Raw genomic sequence first — 17,503 nt, forward strand, 5'->3', positions numbered from 1 at the left:
AAAATCCACTTAACTCACTGCATGTCTCCTCTATATAGGTATTCAATCAAGGACCTTCTGAACCATGCGTTCTTCCAGGAGGACACAGGGCTGCGCGTGGAGTTGGCAGAAGAGGATGATGGAGAGATTGAGGCTATGAAGTTGTGGCTGAGAATTGAGGATGTAAAGAAACTCAAGGGAAAGTACAAAGAAAACGAAGCTATTGAGTTTTCTTTTGACCTCGTCAAAGATGTCCCAGAAGATGTGGCTCAGGAAATGGTGAATTAAACTTTAAAGTCTTAAAAAAAATAAACAACACTTATTAACACGTATAAACACTGCGCAACAAAAAAAAAGGTCAAGATTAGTTTTTGTTGTCATCAGTATCTTCTACTTGTCTTTGCACTGCAGGTTGAGTCTGGGTATGTGGCTGAAGGTGACCACAAGACCATTGCGAAGGCCATAAAGGACAGGGTGTCTCTAATCAACCGGAAGAGAGCACAGAGGCAGCAGGTGTGTCCATTCTAACCATAGACTGTGATATGTTATCATATCTGTCATAGATTGTGTGTAATTGTGACATGATGTACACATGGGACTTGCCTTGTAATGGCCTCTTTAGAGATTTTAACACTTTTGGTGCCGACTGTGTTAAAGGTCAGAGAAAATCAAGAGAAGAGACGTCTGGAAGAGGAGCAGCAGAATCCGGTGCTGCCTGCTCAGCAACCAGTCCAACTACCCAGCACGGAAATGCCTCCACCCCAGCCGGTGCCTCAGACTGTGTCTTTTATTCCTCCACAACCAAACCAACACAATCCACAAATGTGTGCTCAACCTGCATCTCAGAACCTTCCTATTTCGAACTACAACATTACTCAATCAAACCAAATGACTGGCATGGCTCAAGTGATCCCTTTTGTGCCCCAGTCAACTGGGCAAGTCCTAGTTCATGGTCAGAGTATCGCCACCATCCAGCCGGAGTTGGAGGAACCTGAAGCCGACCATCACAAACAGCTGCAGCACAGTGGAGGAGGTTTGTATCAAAGAAGATTTATGGTCAAATACACATACAGCCAGATCAGTGCGTTTAGAGTTTAATAACTTAACCTTCATGTGCCCCTCAGTTGGTCACATTGGAGACAGACTACCTAGTTCCACCATCCTGCCTGAGGCCCAACCTCAGCCTGGAATACCCTACAGCTCCCCTCCCAGTCAGCACCCTCAGCCCCCAGTGTCGGGCCTGCAGACACAAAATGAACAAATGCAACAGCAGCAGTTGTCACTGGTGAGTCATTATGAAAGTAGGACATGAGGATTAGGTGTGTGTGTGGGTGTGTTTAGGAGAATAAGATGCATTTCCAGTCGTTTCCTTGTAGTTAAGTTTATATTTATAACAACCATACAGACTAGATTTCTGTGTATTGGATTTTGCTTGTTTGGCCCCCTGTTCTTTGTTTTCCAATGCCCAGTTATACAGTCAGCAGTCCTTGTCAACAGTATCAGTTGCGTGTGATGTGACCAAAATGAACATAATCCTCTCACCCCCGAAAACATGGCCCAACGGAACCTAACCTGTACATTGACACGTGCCCCGTGTTTACTTTCTGCTCCGTCTCATTTTCATCACGTGCTGTTGTTTTTTCTCTCTGGTGTTCAAGGTTCAACCCCAGATTCAAGGTGTCCAGCCTGATGTTGTTCCTCTCGCACCTACAAACCAGTCTGTTCCCGGGGGACCTCAACAGGTACATGTTGTCCTTTTGTATCTTAACAGCCTTTAAAGAGCCACTTAACACTAACTGGCTTTTCCACTGCCCTCAAGTTAAAGTTCAAATCTTGTGCCCTAAACAACACATCTACCAGTAATGTCAGCGTTACCTGAACACACACCTAGAGCACACTCCTATATCACTGCAGCGAATGTGAACTTCAACCAGTCTGTGTCAGCAAAAACCTGATTGTCAAGGGGTAGTTAACCTTTAAAGCCTATAGCTTCAGGCAGCTGCATTAAAAGTAGCTGAGTGTTTCGAGTCCCAGTTTTTCCCATATTATTTTTCTTTGGATTCTCAAGTTTCCTACTCTTACCTTGTGTTTTGTTTCTTATAGTACGGAGTGTACTACCAACCATCGCTCCCCCCTCAGGTAGATAAAATGTCCCATTTTCCTGTTGCCACTTTTAAATACACGCAAAGACTTACGGATGTCCTGGGGGGGAAATAAACTCCATGTCTCTATTGTTCTATCGGGCAGTCTCTGTCTTTGTGGTTAGTTTTAACTCAGGTATCCTACATGCAGAGTTGAACAAAATTGTCAAATGTTATTTATGTTCTCCAAGAGGTAAGTGCTTCAGGCTCTGGACCAGAGCCACAATCGGAAAGACTTAGATTAGAAAGAAACCCGATTTGCAGGCTTAACCCTCATTGCCACTGTTAAAATGTGTCTGTTTCATTCTTGTTTCTACCACTCAATCTTTATCACTTCTATTCTTTTAGATTCCCAACCAGCAAGGGATGATCCCCCCATCATCTCAGTCATCTGCTCCACAACAGCAACAACTGCAGCAGCAGCAACAACTGCAGCAGCAACAACAACTGCAGCAGCAGCAACAACTGCAGCAGCAACAACTGCAGCAGCAACAACTGCAGCAGCAGCAGCAACAACTGCTGCAGCAACAACAACAACAACAACAACAACAACAACAACAACACCCAGAGAGCAGCTCTTCTCTTCAGAGCTCCACTCTACCACAGGATCAGAGTGGAGCCCAACAGCCACAGGTGCTGCTCACTCCTCTGCTGTTGAAACTTATTATGCATATATCTTTGAACTTGTCTCTCCTTATTCATCATTTGCTACCATATGAATTTCCTACTGTCCTTTTTTATTTTTTCTAAATCTTTTTTCTCCTCCTTTTCTCGCACATTATTTCTGCGGCCGTCCACTTTCTTCTTCCGCTCTTGCGTCTGCATGCTACTCAATCCTGCATGACTTTTAGTCTTGGGCCAATGATCCAAGTACGCCCATCATGTCTCCTCCAATCAACGCTGAGCATCTATATTTCCTCTATCAGGCCTCATGCCTCTCTGTTTTGCAGGTACTCTATAGAGCACGAAAGTCACTTGTGTTTGTGTGGGTGTATTTGGGTCAGGTGTGAAGCATGTGTCTCGCACTTCCTGATACAGTTTCTCCTCCCTGTAGCATTTTCCTGGTTTCTCATTTGGCATATTTGTATACATTTACATCAAATTCAATAAACAGTCATGTAAATTATATTATAGCACATTATAGAGCCTTAGTAAACACACGAGTAAGATAAGCTTAAAGATTCCTTTTCCCTCCTCTGCATTAACACCACCACAGACCAAAATGTTTAATAAATTATCAGAGCATTGCACAGTTTGTTTTTATGATTAAGATTTGAGCAGTGCCCCAGTCGATACAAGCTAAGTGCATGTAATAAATAAAATACATTTTATCACAGTTACAATACAATGATAGTATTATAAAAAACAATAAGGCCCGAACTGGAAAGTGACAGCGGAGCTATAACCTGTGTCACTTTTATTCAAATAACACAGCAGAGGAAATTAAATGAATTATTTACGAGCTACAGTTGCAGCCGTGTTCTAGGGCAAGAGCATGTTGAGTCAAGCCAACTAATATGAATAATATCAGAATGTGATGTACACAGTATGTTGTGTCTGTTTATCGAGGGATAGCTCCCTCGATAAAGCAACATAATAGACTTGTTTTTGTGCCTAAACCTTTTTAATTCGTAAGTGAAAAAATGAAAATAACAAAGTCAAATGGAGAATTACAAGTCAAACAAATTCAAGAAATAAAAAGGAGTTCAAACTCCAGTCTGGGGTGAAAGTCATCCACCTCAACTACATCTGTATGTACTTGGTGGCTCTTCACACTCTCCTCTGACCTCATCCTAAAGTCTGTATGGCATAAAAGAGTCAGTACTTTGACACAAATACTGCACCAATATTTTATTTTCATGTTCTCGGCTTCATATTTACACTCTGAGAGCTGAATAATGGAGTCTGGAGCCCGATACCACTCATTTCACCAGGTGTAACGGCTCCATCTGGTGGATGAACTCGTTTTAATTCATTACGTTTGCTTTCAATAGTAGGTCAGCATAAATTATAAATATGAAATTGAATGAATGAGTAACACACCTATAAACAGTCATTGTTTTACTGTTTTAAACCCCTTAATTATTTTTAAAATATATTAATACAAAAATAAGGGATTTGTAATCTTGGGCTTGATTTTAAGTGTGTCTTTTTGTTTCAGGCCTCTGTGACGGTTCCTCGGTCAACATCAGGCGACCTGCTAGCTGGATCTTCAGTTCTGATTCTACCATCTGTAGAAAGGTGAGAACGTCTTTTTCATTTTGAATGGAGGTTTAATGAGACCCACACAACCTGCCCGATCTCCCTCTGATGGGTTCATGTCTTTCACAGCTGCCTGTCGGATACAGCTTCTGGTCTCAGTGACGGCAACGACGGAAGTTCAGGAGGTCGGCATGAGGGCCGCTCACTGAAGCGTCACCAGAGACGATCCGTGCGCAGCCGCTCCCGCCATGAGAAGTGTGCCAAGGCCAAGCTGAACGTGCTCAGTGTAAGGAACTGAACTGATCAATTCCTTTCATTTTTATAATCAAGCTCTCGGTCACTTATCATTTAAATGAATTCTAATGATTGTTTTGCAGATCTCTAATGTGGGGGACAGAGTTGCAGAGTGTCAGCTGGAAACCCACAACAGGAAGATGGTCACCTTCAAATTTGACCTTGATGGTGATAATCCAGAGGAGATCGCACAGATCATGGTATTACTTGTTTGATTGATCAATAAACATTTATACAAATATTAACTGTCAGAATGAAGATAATCTCATTCTGCACTTACACTACTCATAGTATATTTATATATTAATGTGAAATGCACATTCAACTATTGTTTTTCCTCTTTTAATATCAGCTGCCTCAACCATTGACCATGACAAACACACAGCCATTCTGAGGATCACTCTCACAGTACATGTAATGGTAGTTGCTCATTTTTGTTTTCTGTTCCAGGTTGAGAGTGAGTTCATCTTGGAGTGTGAGCGGGAGTCTTTCATCGAGCAGGTCCGTGAGGTCATAGAAATGGCTGACGAGAATGGAGAAGGGATGAAGGAAGCTTTTCCTCAGGTAATTCTTTACTACACATCATCTTCTTCACCCTCCATGACGGTTTGGATCTGCGCTGTCTGAACCTATAGGACTTTGCCAATAACATGTTTTCTCTTTGCAGATGAGTGACCTCCAACATCAGCCTGCACTGTCTGTTCCCATGCTGCAAGGTAAACGATCTTTATCCAAATATAGAGTGTTTAATGTCCAGTTATTGATTTTCCTCCTGCCTCATATCTGACTTTTCTTTTTGGGCCTTCCCATCAGGTATTTCCCCGAATACGATAGCGCAGGTAGTTCACTCAGCAGGACGGAGGTTCATCGTCAGCCCGGTGCCAGAGTCTCGTCTTAAAGAGCAGTTCTTTGGAGTTTCTTCTGCTAACACATCATTTGGAGATGAACCTAACTCTGGTGAGATTAAAGTTTGTTTTTATTCAGTTTGGAAATCAGATGTAGAAGATGTCTGTGTCTATTATCCTATTTAAAATTAGTGAGTGGCCGAGGATTAATATTGTAGCACATATACATCTTTGTAGTTGGCTATAAAAAAAATGTTGCTCCTAAAATATAACATTATAGAAAATAAAATCGCCATCTGGTTTTCATAATTTCACAACTGTTTGCACAAGCAGTCCCTGCTAATTTCTCTACATTTGTAAATTTGCCTTTATATAGTTTTCATATACAGTAATTACTCCCCTTTTTTCCCTAGCTCCCCTTGTGGCACTGGGCCTTTCTCTGTCTGCTCCATCCGGGGTCCTCCAGCAGGCCTTCAGTAACATTAGGCAGTCTCGTTTAGAGAGAGGCAACACGGTTGACCCCCCTTCTTCTGAGCAAGAGCCAGCCACCATTCCGTCCACTGAGGCTGCTCTCGGCCCGAGTTCTACCAACATCCTGGCTCCTCCGGAAGCCGTAGCTTCCACCACCAGCACTACGTTCCCTCCTGTGTCTCCCCCATCTACTGTGACATCCTCACTGCCTCCCTCCACTGAGAGGGTTTCCCCTCCACCTATAACCACGCATACCCAATCTCCCGTTCCTGAGGCCAGTGATCCCAGTCCACCCCCTCAGTCTTCTAGTGAAACACCCCCCTCACAAGTTCCAGCACCAGCTCCCAACATCCCTCCCTCATCTTCTACCATTTCTCCTCCATCAGCACAGACCTCCGTCCCTGCAGTCCCTGGGCCTCAGACAAGTAGTAGTTCTGTGTCTGTCTCTTCTGTTGCTGGAGTTCCATCTACCGGTACTAGTACTCCCCCTGCTTCAGAGCAGCAGCCTTTTAATGGTTCATCCATCCATCCACCACAGCACACAACCGCCCAGCCTGTTCCCGCTTCAGCTCAGCTACCATTCACTGCTCCGAATCAGGTCCAAGCACAGCCAGCGGAGGCAGAGGGCGCTGAGCTCCAGTCAAAGGCCGCTGGTGGAGATGACATCCAAGCTCTAGATAAGAAGCTCCGGTCCCTCTTTAAAGACCAGAACACCGCCTCAGCGTTGGATCCTAGTCAGAACACAGGGACCTCCTCTCCTCCCACTGGGACCACTTCCCCTCCACCTGGAGCCGTCATGGTGCCTCCATCAAACCTTCCTCTCAATCCTGGGTTACTAGGGATTCTTAGCTCCATCACCACCCCAGGACAGAGTATGACCCCAGGAGGACATATCCATACGCCCCCAACAAAGGCCAGGTCACAGGTGAGTGAAAACTGCTGCATCCAATAATGAATCCAGCATGCAGTCTATTACAATAATGAATGATTTAACTCTGCTCTTTATTTGTATTTTTTTAGACTCTACCCACTGGTTTTGACCCAGCTGCTACACCTCCCTCTGACATCATCCCCCCGTTTCCTGGACCAAATCAGGTGAGATCTACATTATCCCTGCAACACTCCCTGCCCCAGGGGTTTTTAGAGCACACAGTTCTAAGTATATCACATGCACTACTTATTGAACCACTTATCCTGTTCCTAATTTCCTATTTGGAATTTCCACAGTCGCATCAACCTCTGGGTAACTTGGATGCGCAGTTGAGGAGAGCTCTGAGCCCGGAGACAGTTCAGGGGGGGAACAGCGCACCGCCTCCAGCAGCAGGTTTCACTCTGGGACGTTTCCAAGTAAGTTTGACACACAGATTCAGACTATTTTTGATGGTGAATTCTGACTTAAAGTTTGGGATCATTTTTATAATAACTACCTGCCTCCTCCTTCTCAGGTATCCATTCCAGATCCCCATAGCGCTGTCTCCTCTTCCTCCCTCACACCGTCATCTACCACAACCTCCTCCTCCTCCACTTCTTCCTCTTCCTCCCCCTCAAGTCCAGAAAATACCCTCCACCGGTCATCCGGTCTGTGTAAAGTAGTTGCTGAAACGGATGGTGTTAGTGGAGCCTCATCTCTCTCTGTCGGTCAGGCCGATCAGCCCACCACCATCGGACGCTTCCAAGTGTCTCCGAGCAGCAGTGCAACGTCCGGACCCACCAACGGCTCTCAAGTGGGACGATTTTCAGTCACAGGTGTGCACCAGGTTCACAGCACACTCATTAAATCTTATTACAGAGACTGGTTTGATAAAGCATTTTAAAATCCTCCTCACACTGGACTAATGTTCACATAGGGTCCTACTACAGACAGAGTACCACACAAAACTGATGCTTTGCGGTTTTATCGTTTAAATCACAGCTATCATTGTAACTGAACTGACAAAAGGGAAGATGCTGAAAGTAGTTGTTTGTTTTATCACAGCCGTCCGTCTTCCTCTGCCTCCTTCATTATTTTTAAATATATTCTGTTGGCAGATGCTGCAGTGGGAATTATTAATGAGAGCTTCGATCGAATTTCGTAGTTTAGTAAACCTATCCATCTCCTCAGCTTAAAATACATTTGGTTTTCATCATATCAGAAGATAGTCCTTGGATCAGTGTATTTGCAGGAAACACATTTTATCTTAATCCTGCACAGAACATAAATGAATGTCAATAGTACATTTGTATGAGTTCTGTATTGCAGTGACCTCATGTGTTTTATTTCCCTCAGTGTCTGCAGCGACAGGCTCCAGCCCGTCACACGGCTCCAGCAGGCAGAACGGACCCTCGTCCTCCACCTCTGACCCACACAATACACATTACAGTAGTGACAATGACGACTCGGAGACTGAGGACGATGCTTTGCAGAAAGAAATTGGCAATCTTAGAGAGAAGTATGTCACATATTCATCCTATTATCAACTACTCTTATTATATGTTACTCCACAGCTCTGAAGTATTCATTGTTTCTTTCTTCTCCCGCTCACAGACACATGAGCGAGATTCAGGCCTTACAGTCGCGTCAGAAAGAGGAGATTGAGGCTCTGTTTACGCGAATGGGGAAAAATGCTCCTTCCTCTGTCTGCTCTCCTGCTGCGGCCATGGCAGGAGGTCGACGTAGGCTGAAAAGCAAAACCTACAAATCCGGTCGCAGCAGTGGACAGCCCAGTCCCATGCACTCAGGTGAGTTCACTGAACAGGCTGTTTTTTTTGATTCTCAAGACAAATTTAATATCAACTTTGGGGTCAATACTTAAGTTTGTGTTCTGTTTATGCTTTACCAAAGATCCAAGTTGTTCATGTGTATATCTGAACCTCAGTCTGTGCTTTGGTTCCTCAGAGTCCCCTCCAAAGCAAAGACCTCCCTCTTCAGAGGTCTCACAAGTGACAACAGAGGCGTCCCAAGCCGGTGGCGGCTCGTCCAATCAGCAGCTCCGATCCTCTCCGTCCATGCCCAGCCTCAGTAGCTACGCCGCAGGTTCGTGCAAAGAGTTAATCTCATCTCAGTGACTTGGTGAAATGATTTCCTAAATTAATTCTCTCATTCACATCTCACCTTTTATCATTTGCCAGGATTGAGTGGGACCAGCTCCTTAAACGGTTCAGGCCACTGTCGGAGCCATTCAAATTCGGTGACCCAGGGGACTGGACCCACTCCTTCTTCCTCTCAAACCCAGAAGGGTCAAGGGGTCACCTTCACTCAAGACCTGCACCAGCTGGTGGATAACTGGGCCAGAGACGCCATCAGCCTCTGCAAGAAAGGTCCTAAACCTGGAGCACAGGCTGCACCCGCACATGATGTAAGCCTTCACTTCATTCTTAAATTCAAAATGATCCTTAGTATTTTATGATCACGTCTGATATTTATGTTTACCTCTTACTTTATATAATAATGCAGCGTTATAAGTAGTAAGATTTTGTTTTCCCTCTATAACAGATAATTCCCCCAGCCAACATGGGCCGAAAATTCTCAGCTCCAGGTTACCTCTGTCCATCGCTGCCCACGCCTCCTAACGCCACATCCACCACCACCACCCAGCTGCCCACCCCGGCCAATCACTCTGCCGCTATGGGACCCCGCAAAGGCTCCCTGGTCCCAGCTGCTCCGGGGTTTGGATATTCCTCTCCCCAGTACGGTGCTCCCCAGTGGGCAGGACCCACAGGCACGTGCCAGGTCGGCATGCTTAATCCTGCGCAGCCACTACCTACGACAGCCTCAGTGACCGCAATGCAACAAGGCTACCACATGGGAACCACACCATCACCCCAGAATCCAGTCAGCCACGGAGGGTCCAACCTTAGGCCGACGTAGCCCAGTCCGAGCCCCGGCCCGGGAGGAGACTGCAGGGCCACACGGGGCCGAGACCCAGACAGTCGCTGATTGAGAACCACTAGCTCTCTCTGCCGGTCAGCTGGCTGTGCTTTTTTTATTTTTTATTTCTTTTATCATTTTGTGTTATGAGTCGACCCGTGTCCTCTCAGGCAGAACAAACATCTGTTATTGGAGGGAGAGTGCAATACACACCCACAGCACATGAGTCCCACACTTAGCCTGCCATTAGCTGTGGAAATGAGCCGTGAGAAGTGAGGTGGTTGTGTCTGGTGATGTCACGACCCAGAGGCACAGCCGACAGCAGCCAAAGATGTCTTTCTGCGAGCGGACGCTGTAACGTCGTGATTTCTTTTTGAAGAGGGATACCGGTGCACATCCTTACTGGTCCTGTCTTCACTGAGGACAGTTTACACCACAACACAACACACCTGACTAAACATTGACCTGGTTGAGTGACTTGGGGTGGTAGGTTATGTCGTCTCAGAGAGTGAGGGGCGAATGTGAGTGTACAGGAAGTGGAAGATACGAGTGGGACAGTTGGTTTGTTCCAGTCGGAGCAGTAAGAAGAAGCGAGGAGGAGAAGAAAGACATAGTACGTCAGGCTGGAGTGGAACGGAGAGGGTCGGAGTAGGAACACCTCCCAGATGGAGTAAACGCAATAATGGCAAAGAGTAGATGAACTGTCCCTTGTAACTGTGGCCTTAATCCCCAAACACATTAAAACTTTGTACATAGATATTTCTTCACTGGGTTATGATTCCATGTTTAGCATATTTATGTCCCTGTGAGAGTCTGTGTGATTTGAGTTGTCTCTGATCAGATACATTTATTATCATAATGAATTATTCTTCACGTCTGTCAGGTATGCCGGTGGGTCTGCCACATGGAAGAGCGTTGTCCTGGTGTTGACCGCCACTCGAAGCTGGAAGCTGAAGAGGTGATGCTGCTGTAGATCACAGTCTGGGTAGTGGGGGTTTGCAGGGTGATACGTTATTTTTATTTACACAGGAATGAAACCTTGTCGAGAATCTTAAGTTGACACATGGAACCGCTTCATTTAGTGTTTAGCTCTGCGATAAATCATGTAGAACGATACAGTTTTGGTTTATTAATTGTAATATTTGTAATTTTCTGGGTGGGGCGGGGGGGCCTCAACCTCCCGACTCCACCCAGGTGTTTACAAAGATCATGCACATCTCTAGATTAACAGGTCGTCACATTTAATATATTTAGCCGCCACCTCTCAAATCACAAGTGTCTGGGGTTCTCTTCCTGTGGTCTGTTTTTGTATGCGTTATTTAATAAAACAAACAAATGTTCTTTATGGACCTGTATTCAGCCATCAGATTTTGATGTTGTTTCACTGTAATTATTATTAAAAGGTTGTTAAACAACACGTAGTTAAAGGAATATAAAAAGTGCAATTGCAGGGTTGTTGTTATTGGTATTCTACTCACCACGCAGGAGTAAATCCTGGGGTTTATTAAGCTCATCATCTATGACTGCCCTGCCCCCCCCACCCTTTTCTATTTTATTGTATATACGTTCATGTGAGGAAAGTGCTTTCACGTAACGCTCGACCCACTCTACATGCACACGCACTCTAACCTGTAAACATGAGGGACACTTTAGTGCCTTGCATCCTCACTATTGACAAGTTCCAGATTCATTTAGTCCTGTTGCATCTGTGACTGTGCTGCAGAAAAACTTAACCTGTAAACACAACCGGACACACAACTCAAGAGGATGTAACACTCTGAAACCATGGACCAGACACACACACACACACACACACACGCAGAACAAAGAGCACACTGACTAATGTGGAAACCAATTTTTTTTTCTCTCTCTACAGTTACATTTTGTGTTGGTTGTGTAATCAGCTGTGAATTTATATTAGGCTCATGCGTACATGTTTTGGCCGGCATTTATTTCTGTGGATTTATCATTAAAAACTGTTTCGTGGAAGCACTTGTTCAGGCAGCGAGCGCTGTATAAAGGTTCAGAATTCTTCAAGCTCTTTTCGTCTCCTCACCTCACGGTTGCCATGCTGTCATTGTGACTCCTTTGCCTGCTTGTAGATTGGATGAATAGTAAAACTTCTCTAGAGAAAAAATAAGTTACTGCAATGCAGAATATGCAATGTTTAAAGTTTTATAAGGGCCGAGGGGTAATGGAAACATTTGCATGCTGATGAGGGTTGTTACTGACTTCAGTGTTTTTGATATTGGAATATTAGTGATCTTTTTATTATTATTTGCCTTCCTGAGTCATCACAAAGTGTTGACACCTTAAATTGCCACTCACCAATATCACAGATACATTATCAGATGATCCGCATATGAGTTCTGCATGCTGGCTTCACTGGTGTGTCCTCTTACAACTGGCCACTGTACAGCACAAGCTCACAACAAAGCTTTAGGTCCATATGCTACTATGTAACAGTCACAGAGCTCCATCAGTACTGTGTGAAGCTGCTGACACACAGTGATGTTTGTCAAATTCTTATCTCTGATCCCTCCCTACAGACGTCCTGTGATTCAGTGTCTGTTTTGTGTATGTTTTTCCACATTGTACAAAATGTAAAAACAAATAAAAATATCAATGAAAGCACTTGTCATGTATATTGCTGTCATTAAAATGTTCTAAACCAGAATGTTATGTAGTAATTTGTCACTGACTGAACATTTATCTAGGGTATATTGTGGTTTCTTACTATCACCCTATAGTTTAAAATACTAACATGATATCCAAAGAACCTAAAACATTTCTCTCACTTGAAATATTTGACTCGATCAGCAGCAGCTTATTAAAGTTAAGTATCTTTTGATCAGATATATTCTAGCATTCCTCCAAATATTACAACTGACTGACCTCTGTGGTATTCATTTATTTTGTAACAAACCCAGGTAACAGCAGCAAAATTGGCTTCATTATAACATTAAAATGAATATAAACACAAAATTAAATACGACTTCATTCTATACAGTGACGAGGACGTAAACTCTCAGGTGTCCAGTCTGCGTTTCTTCATGTGCTCTCCTTGTCTGTACGGACTGAAGCCTTCGCCTGTAAAGTGAAAACAGAAGAAATAAATTATGCTGCATTGAATTAATTTAATAGCTCATTTACAAAAATTGAGTCTGCTCCTGGAACCTCACCTGGTCTCCCCGGATACTGGTTCTGGTATTGAGGTGTGATCTGAGCCCTTTCCTGTCCTCTTCCGTGTGATGGGCCCTGGACTGGGGGTCTGCCCAGGGATCTCTGCGGGGTCCGACTGCGGGTCTGCATCTGGTGATTCCCGGGTGTGCCGGGCCTGAGCCCATTGGACGGCGGCGCATCCAGCTCCTCGATCCCGTCCAGATTGAGGTCCCAGACTTCCGGGTCATCTGCAGACAGGGACAGTAACAGCTGAAAAAAGGTTTCCTCACCTCATAAACTGTCTCAGTAAGTTGAGCCCTCTGCTGGTGAGTTTCAAGAGTTGGACAAGTATATTTTGTGGCATTAAATGTCTCGTTATTTATTTATGGTCTGAAAAGTAAAAAGTCACAGATTACACGAATAAAAGCTCAAACTGTTTTAAAGAAGGTTCACAGAATAAATGTCTTGTTTGAGAGAAAAAGACAGAAAGATCTTTCCAGGACCAGGTAATCTGAATTTGAGGTCGCAGCTTTCCACTTTAAATTATTTAACAGGTGAAACCCTTACCTCCACTGGTTCCTCGACCAATAGGAACCTCGGACTCCTCAGACTTGGCCTGGTCCTGGTTTTGATGCTGCATCTTTGCCTCCATCTCTTTCCTGAACTTCTGCTGCAGCTGCTGCTGTCGAAGCTTCCTCAGCTGTTTGGGGTCTGTGTGCATCTCGGACCCGTCAGCGTCCACCGGGTCCATGGCAGGTCTGAGAGGAGGATAGGGAGTTATATCAAATGAGACAGCTACAGAAGAGATGAGGAAGTGTAAAGTGAAAAATACTAAAAACTGCCCGTCATCTCACCCTCTCCACTTTCAAGCATGTGGCTTTAAGTTAACATAAAAACTAAAAACATAAACTGTGTTTTAAGACGGACGACCAAACTAAAAGATCAGAATACACGTCAAAGACATTGTCCTCAAAAATGGTTTCTGTCCTTTTAAGTCGTTCTTATCACACTGATGTATGCTCAATTGTTATTTTGGTTTTAATTAATTATTTGATGCTATTAAAAACAGGTGAAACATAATGATCAATGGCTGAGTTGGCGGGAATACCACAGCTTATCACCACGATCACTACAAAACAGTCTGTGGCTCCAAAAGCGCAGGATATTATCATCGAAATGTGTCAATTGTTTGTTCTTAATACAACATATGAACCCCTTAAAGCCAGAGCTGTTCACCTGGTGCGGAGGTTCTCACTCTTCACGTCAGGAGCGGGTCCAGCTTGAGGAGTGTGAAGGTCTGAACAGTTCTGGTTCTGGTGGAGGACTCTGGGCTCCAGCGGCCCCCTGGCAGGACCGGTCGCAGAGACATGCTTTTCCTCTCGGACCAGACTGGAGACCCGGGCCTTCTCCGCTAGAGGCTCCCCGGGGGTGCGTTTTGTCTGGGCTGGGTCGAGAGGAGGAGGAGGCTTCGTGTGGAGGAGAAGGGAGAGGTTTCAGACGCCACAGACTTTCTGAATGAAAATAAAAACCCTAAATGCTAAAAGTTGAATTGACTGTGTCTGACCTTTTTGGGGATCTTGTTTATGGCGAGGAGATATTCTTTATCCAGGATGCAGTTTCCGAGGGAATTACCAAAGCATCTCAACAGAACAGCACATATATTTTAGGTTTAAAAAACAATCTAAATATAATTTTTCTTTATATATTTAGTATGAAAATGTCCTCAGTACCTCAGTGCTCTCTTCATGCCGTCAGTCACAGCTTCCTTTCTTGCTTTTTCCAGAGCCAGAGCTTTCGACTTCAGTCCCTCGCTGACTCCGTAGCCTACATCCTCGTGAAATGCTCCGTCCTGCAGGAGAGGTGCACGTTACACACAGAGGATGAGGGGGGGGGAGGATGGAGAACATTTCTGCTGAACTCAGTTTTTTTTTTTTTTTTAACAATATGTTTATTAGGTTTTTTCAGGAAATTAAGTAGAAACAGACAAGTACTAGGAATAAGTAAGAAATTATGCCAAAATGAAAAGAAAAGAGAAAAAAAGAAAAAAGAGAATAAAATAAAGGCATAAAAACAGAACAAAAAAAGAAAACAAAAGTATCAAACAGGGCGTACAGTTCAAGACAATTAAATGTATTGATGCATCACTAGTATACAAAATACATCCAAAAAAGAGTTGAATGGCCTGAATTTAGTTTTGATTAGGCGATTTGTCTTGTCACTATCTTAGCTAGAATCACAATGAAGAAAAATGTGTGATCTCTCACCTTCAGCTGCACTTTGATAAAGGCACTGACTCCAACATAAAACTTCCCGTTGATGAGGTCGATGAAGTCTGTAAAACACAAGCAGTTCCTGTTACTCTGGCCGAACGGCTGGTTTGATGTGAAGCAGCATCCTCCGGAGAAGAGAAGCTCAGAGTCGTACCGACGTTCTGCTGAGAGATGGAGTGAGACCATCCGTTGTATCCAAACATTTCGTTGGCCAGGCCGATGACACGATGTCCCTCAACATAGCAGACCTGTTCAAACCAGAGCGGAACAGAGTTAAAGCCAAGTGATCTTATGCAACTATTGGTTGTAAAGTTTTTATTCCTGCCTGATTTTTTGATATACCCATCTGTTGTGTTGATACTTCGACACATTTCTAGAGTCACATGAGCTGTGTGAATTTGTTTCACCGCTGACAGAAAGAAAAACAGAGACTTGCCTTCTGCCCTCCTCCAGCCACCCTGGTGCTGATGTACTCTGGACCCAGCCGCTGCCGCAGAGCGTTCTGCACCGCCTGGTACTCAGCGGCTGTGTAGGTGCACTGTCAACACAGCACAGATAAGAGAGAAAACACACAAACGCTCACACACACACACTACAGACTAAAATCTCAAAACATTGTGTTTAATCTGCTAAGGAGGTGACGTTTTTGTTCCTGACTGTTGGTTTATCAGCAGGAATATTTGCAAAATACCTATTAAATGGAACGATGGGACGAGCGCCAGGAAAGAACTCATTAACTTTAGGTGTGGATCCACAGGTTCTTTATTTTTCTTGGCCTAACCTTCACCTAATTTTGGGGCCAAAAGGCGAGTCCCAATCATGTGACTGTGTAAACACACACATGCAAAGAGAGTAAGTTTGGGTGTGAACGTGCACCATTCGTGATGTGTGTCTACGTTTGTGTTGAACAACTGAATCTGAGCTTGTGTTTCCATCAGGGATGTGTGATGACAGATGTGAGGAAACACTGGATCCTTCTCATGGAAGCTCTCTGCTGTGAATCTGCTGCTAGGTTGTGTGAGTGGGATCCAGACTTTACCAGCAGACCCCTCTGTGCTCATCCTGCTGTTAAACTGGGAAACACCACTGACTGGTTTCATCACAGCTGAGCTTTGCCTTTTGTATTTCATTAATTGTGCACACCTGAGAGGATGCATGAGTTTTAAATGAACCTTCACAGGAGATGACACTTATATGTTGTGACAGTTAATCTGTTGATGCAGTAAATCTCTCATTGGATCAAGGAGACTCCCACTAACACACCCTATAAAGAAGAGAGTTTTTCTATTTCATTCACTGTCATTGTGCAGTGTAACATTTTGCTCTGTGTTTTTTATGTTTTGTTTTCTTAATTTTAATTGTCCAGTTTGATCCTGTAGATAGAATACAATGTGTTATTATTATTATTATTATTAATTTAATTACCAGCACATTTCTGTGTGGATAAAAACACATGGAAAAACTCCACAGTGGAAGTCCAATTTTAGATTTCTACATCTTTCTTATATGAATGAAATGATTATACATGAGCGTGAACGGTGTCTCTAGTATCTCTGGTTAAATACACACTGTGATCCCCCCCCCTGTGGACCACCTACCTGTCCGAAGCTCCTGGCTGCAGGGGGGCTCTTCTTCTCCTCCTCCATGCTGCTGCTGGCTGCAGCATGGACAACAGCACTGGTTAATACAGATAATAACTAGATAACCAACTAACTAGATAACTAATTAACCAACCAGGCTCTACCGTTCGCTTATCTGAGCCAGCAACACTAGCCTGTTCCCTGGAAGCTAACCGGAAGTGAAGCTCCCTTAAGGGTTTGCACATCAGGCTAGTTTACCTTCACTCGCTAATAACAAATCACACGTGACTCACCGCAGTAAATGAGCTTATACACAAATAGAAACGCAAACTCACTTGCTAATATTTCCTTAGACGAAGGTTCAGCGATGAATGAATCCTCCGCAGTGTTTGTCTATCTGCTACATTTCAGCTAATATGAATTAATCTGATTTAAACCACAGTCCATGAAGTAAACGCTCTTATGAACTTCCCGCTCGGGCTACAGGGGGCGGAGCCTATGCTGCCTTCAAATCCGTCGGAAAAAATAACAGGTTTTTTTGTGTTGGGATTTTGCAAAGATTATAATCGGGAGTTATAAAACTGGTAACAGACGTTGTGAGTCCTTATAGTTAATGTTTGTGTCTGCTTCAATTTTTTTGATGTGGATTTTATCACCATCACTTCTCAAGAGCGGTTTGCAGCCTCATCATTCTGCTGTTACCATAGAAACC

The 17,503-nt window shown here is 44.0% G+C and overlaps 2 protein-coding genes across 5 annotated transcripts in view; one reads left to right on the forward strand and one right to left on the reverse strand.

Moving 5' to 3' along the window:
- LOC133009620 (serine/threonine-protein kinase WNK1-like) overlaps nucleotides 1-12,410 on the forward strand; it is a 28,520-nt gene extending 16,110 nt beyond the window's left edge. For 3 of the 4 annotated variants that reach the window (XM_061077147.1, XM_061077149.1, XM_061077148.1), the window contains exons 7-28: nucleotides 39-258; nucleotides 391-492; nucleotides 637-1,012; nucleotides 1,104-1,264; nucleotides 1,638-1,721; nucleotides 2,083-2,118; nucleotides 2,469-2,753; nucleotides 4,282-4,361; nucleotides 4,452-4,608; nucleotides 4,700-4,816; nucleotides 5,067-5,180; nucleotides 5,284-5,332; nucleotides 5,430-5,573; nucleotides 5,875-6,857; nucleotides 6,953-7,027; nucleotides 7,160-7,279; nucleotides 7,378-7,678; nucleotides 8,199-8,361; nucleotides 8,457-8,650; nucleotides 8,808-8,945; nucleotides 9,041-9,267; nucleotides 9,405-12,410. In XM_061077147.1, coding sequence (XP_060933130.1) covers nucleotides 39-258; nucleotides 391-492; nucleotides 637-1,012; nucleotides 1,104-1,264; nucleotides 1,638-1,721; nucleotides 2,083-2,118; nucleotides 2,469-2,753; nucleotides 4,282-4,361; nucleotides 4,452-4,608; nucleotides 4,700-4,816; nucleotides 5,067-5,180; nucleotides 5,284-5,332; nucleotides 5,430-5,573; nucleotides 5,875-6,857; nucleotides 6,953-7,027; nucleotides 7,160-7,279; nucleotides 7,378-7,678; nucleotides 8,199-8,361; nucleotides 8,457-8,650; nucleotides 8,808-8,945; nucleotides 9,041-9,267; nucleotides 9,405-9,779 — 4,501 coding nt within the window. In that variant the 3' untranslated portion in view covers nucleotides 9,780-12,410. The remainder of the gene's footprint in view (nucleotides 1-38; nucleotides 259-390; nucleotides 493-636; nucleotides 1,013-1,103; nucleotides 1,265-1,637; nucleotides 1,722-2,082; nucleotides 2,119-2,468; nucleotides 2,754-4,281; nucleotides 4,362-4,451; nucleotides 4,609-4,699; nucleotides 4,817-5,066; nucleotides 5,181-5,283; nucleotides 5,333-5,429; nucleotides 5,574-5,874; nucleotides 6,858-6,952; nucleotides 7,028-7,159; nucleotides 7,280-7,377; nucleotides 7,679-8,198; nucleotides 8,362-8,456; nucleotides 8,651-8,807; nucleotides 8,946-9,040; nucleotides 9,268-9,404) is intronic. The other variant, XM_061077150.1, reaches the window with a different exon arrangement.
- A 260-nt stretch (nucleotides 12,411-12,670) lies between these two features.
- Nucleotides 12,671-16,996, reverse strand: rad52 (RAD52 homolog, DNA repair protein). Its single transcript, XM_061076093.1, has 10 exons — nucleotides 16,810-16,996; nucleotides 15,648-15,749; nucleotides 15,366-15,459; nucleotides 15,206-15,273; nucleotides 14,672-14,790; nucleotides 14,506-14,581; nucleotides 14,178-14,407; nucleotides 13,509-13,699; nucleotides 12,962-13,189; nucleotides 12,671-12,869 (listed from the first exon to the last, which is right to left on the reverse strand). Exons 1-10 carry the CDS (start codon nucleotides 16,855-16,857, stop codon nucleotides 12,808-12,810), a joined length of 1,218 nt encoding a protein of 405 aa, XP_060932076.1. The 5' UTR covers nucleotides 16,858-16,996; the 3' UTR covers nucleotides 12,671-12,807.
- Nucleotides 16,997-17,503: the final 507 nt, after the last annotated feature.

The sequence above is a fragment of the Limanda limanda genome, chromosome 8, assembly GCF_963576545.1.
Source record: "Limanda limanda chromosome 8, fLimLim1.1, whole genome shotgun sequence".
NCBI lineage: Eukaryota > Metazoa > Chordata > Actinopteri > Pleuronectiformes > Pleuronectidae > Limanda > Limanda limanda.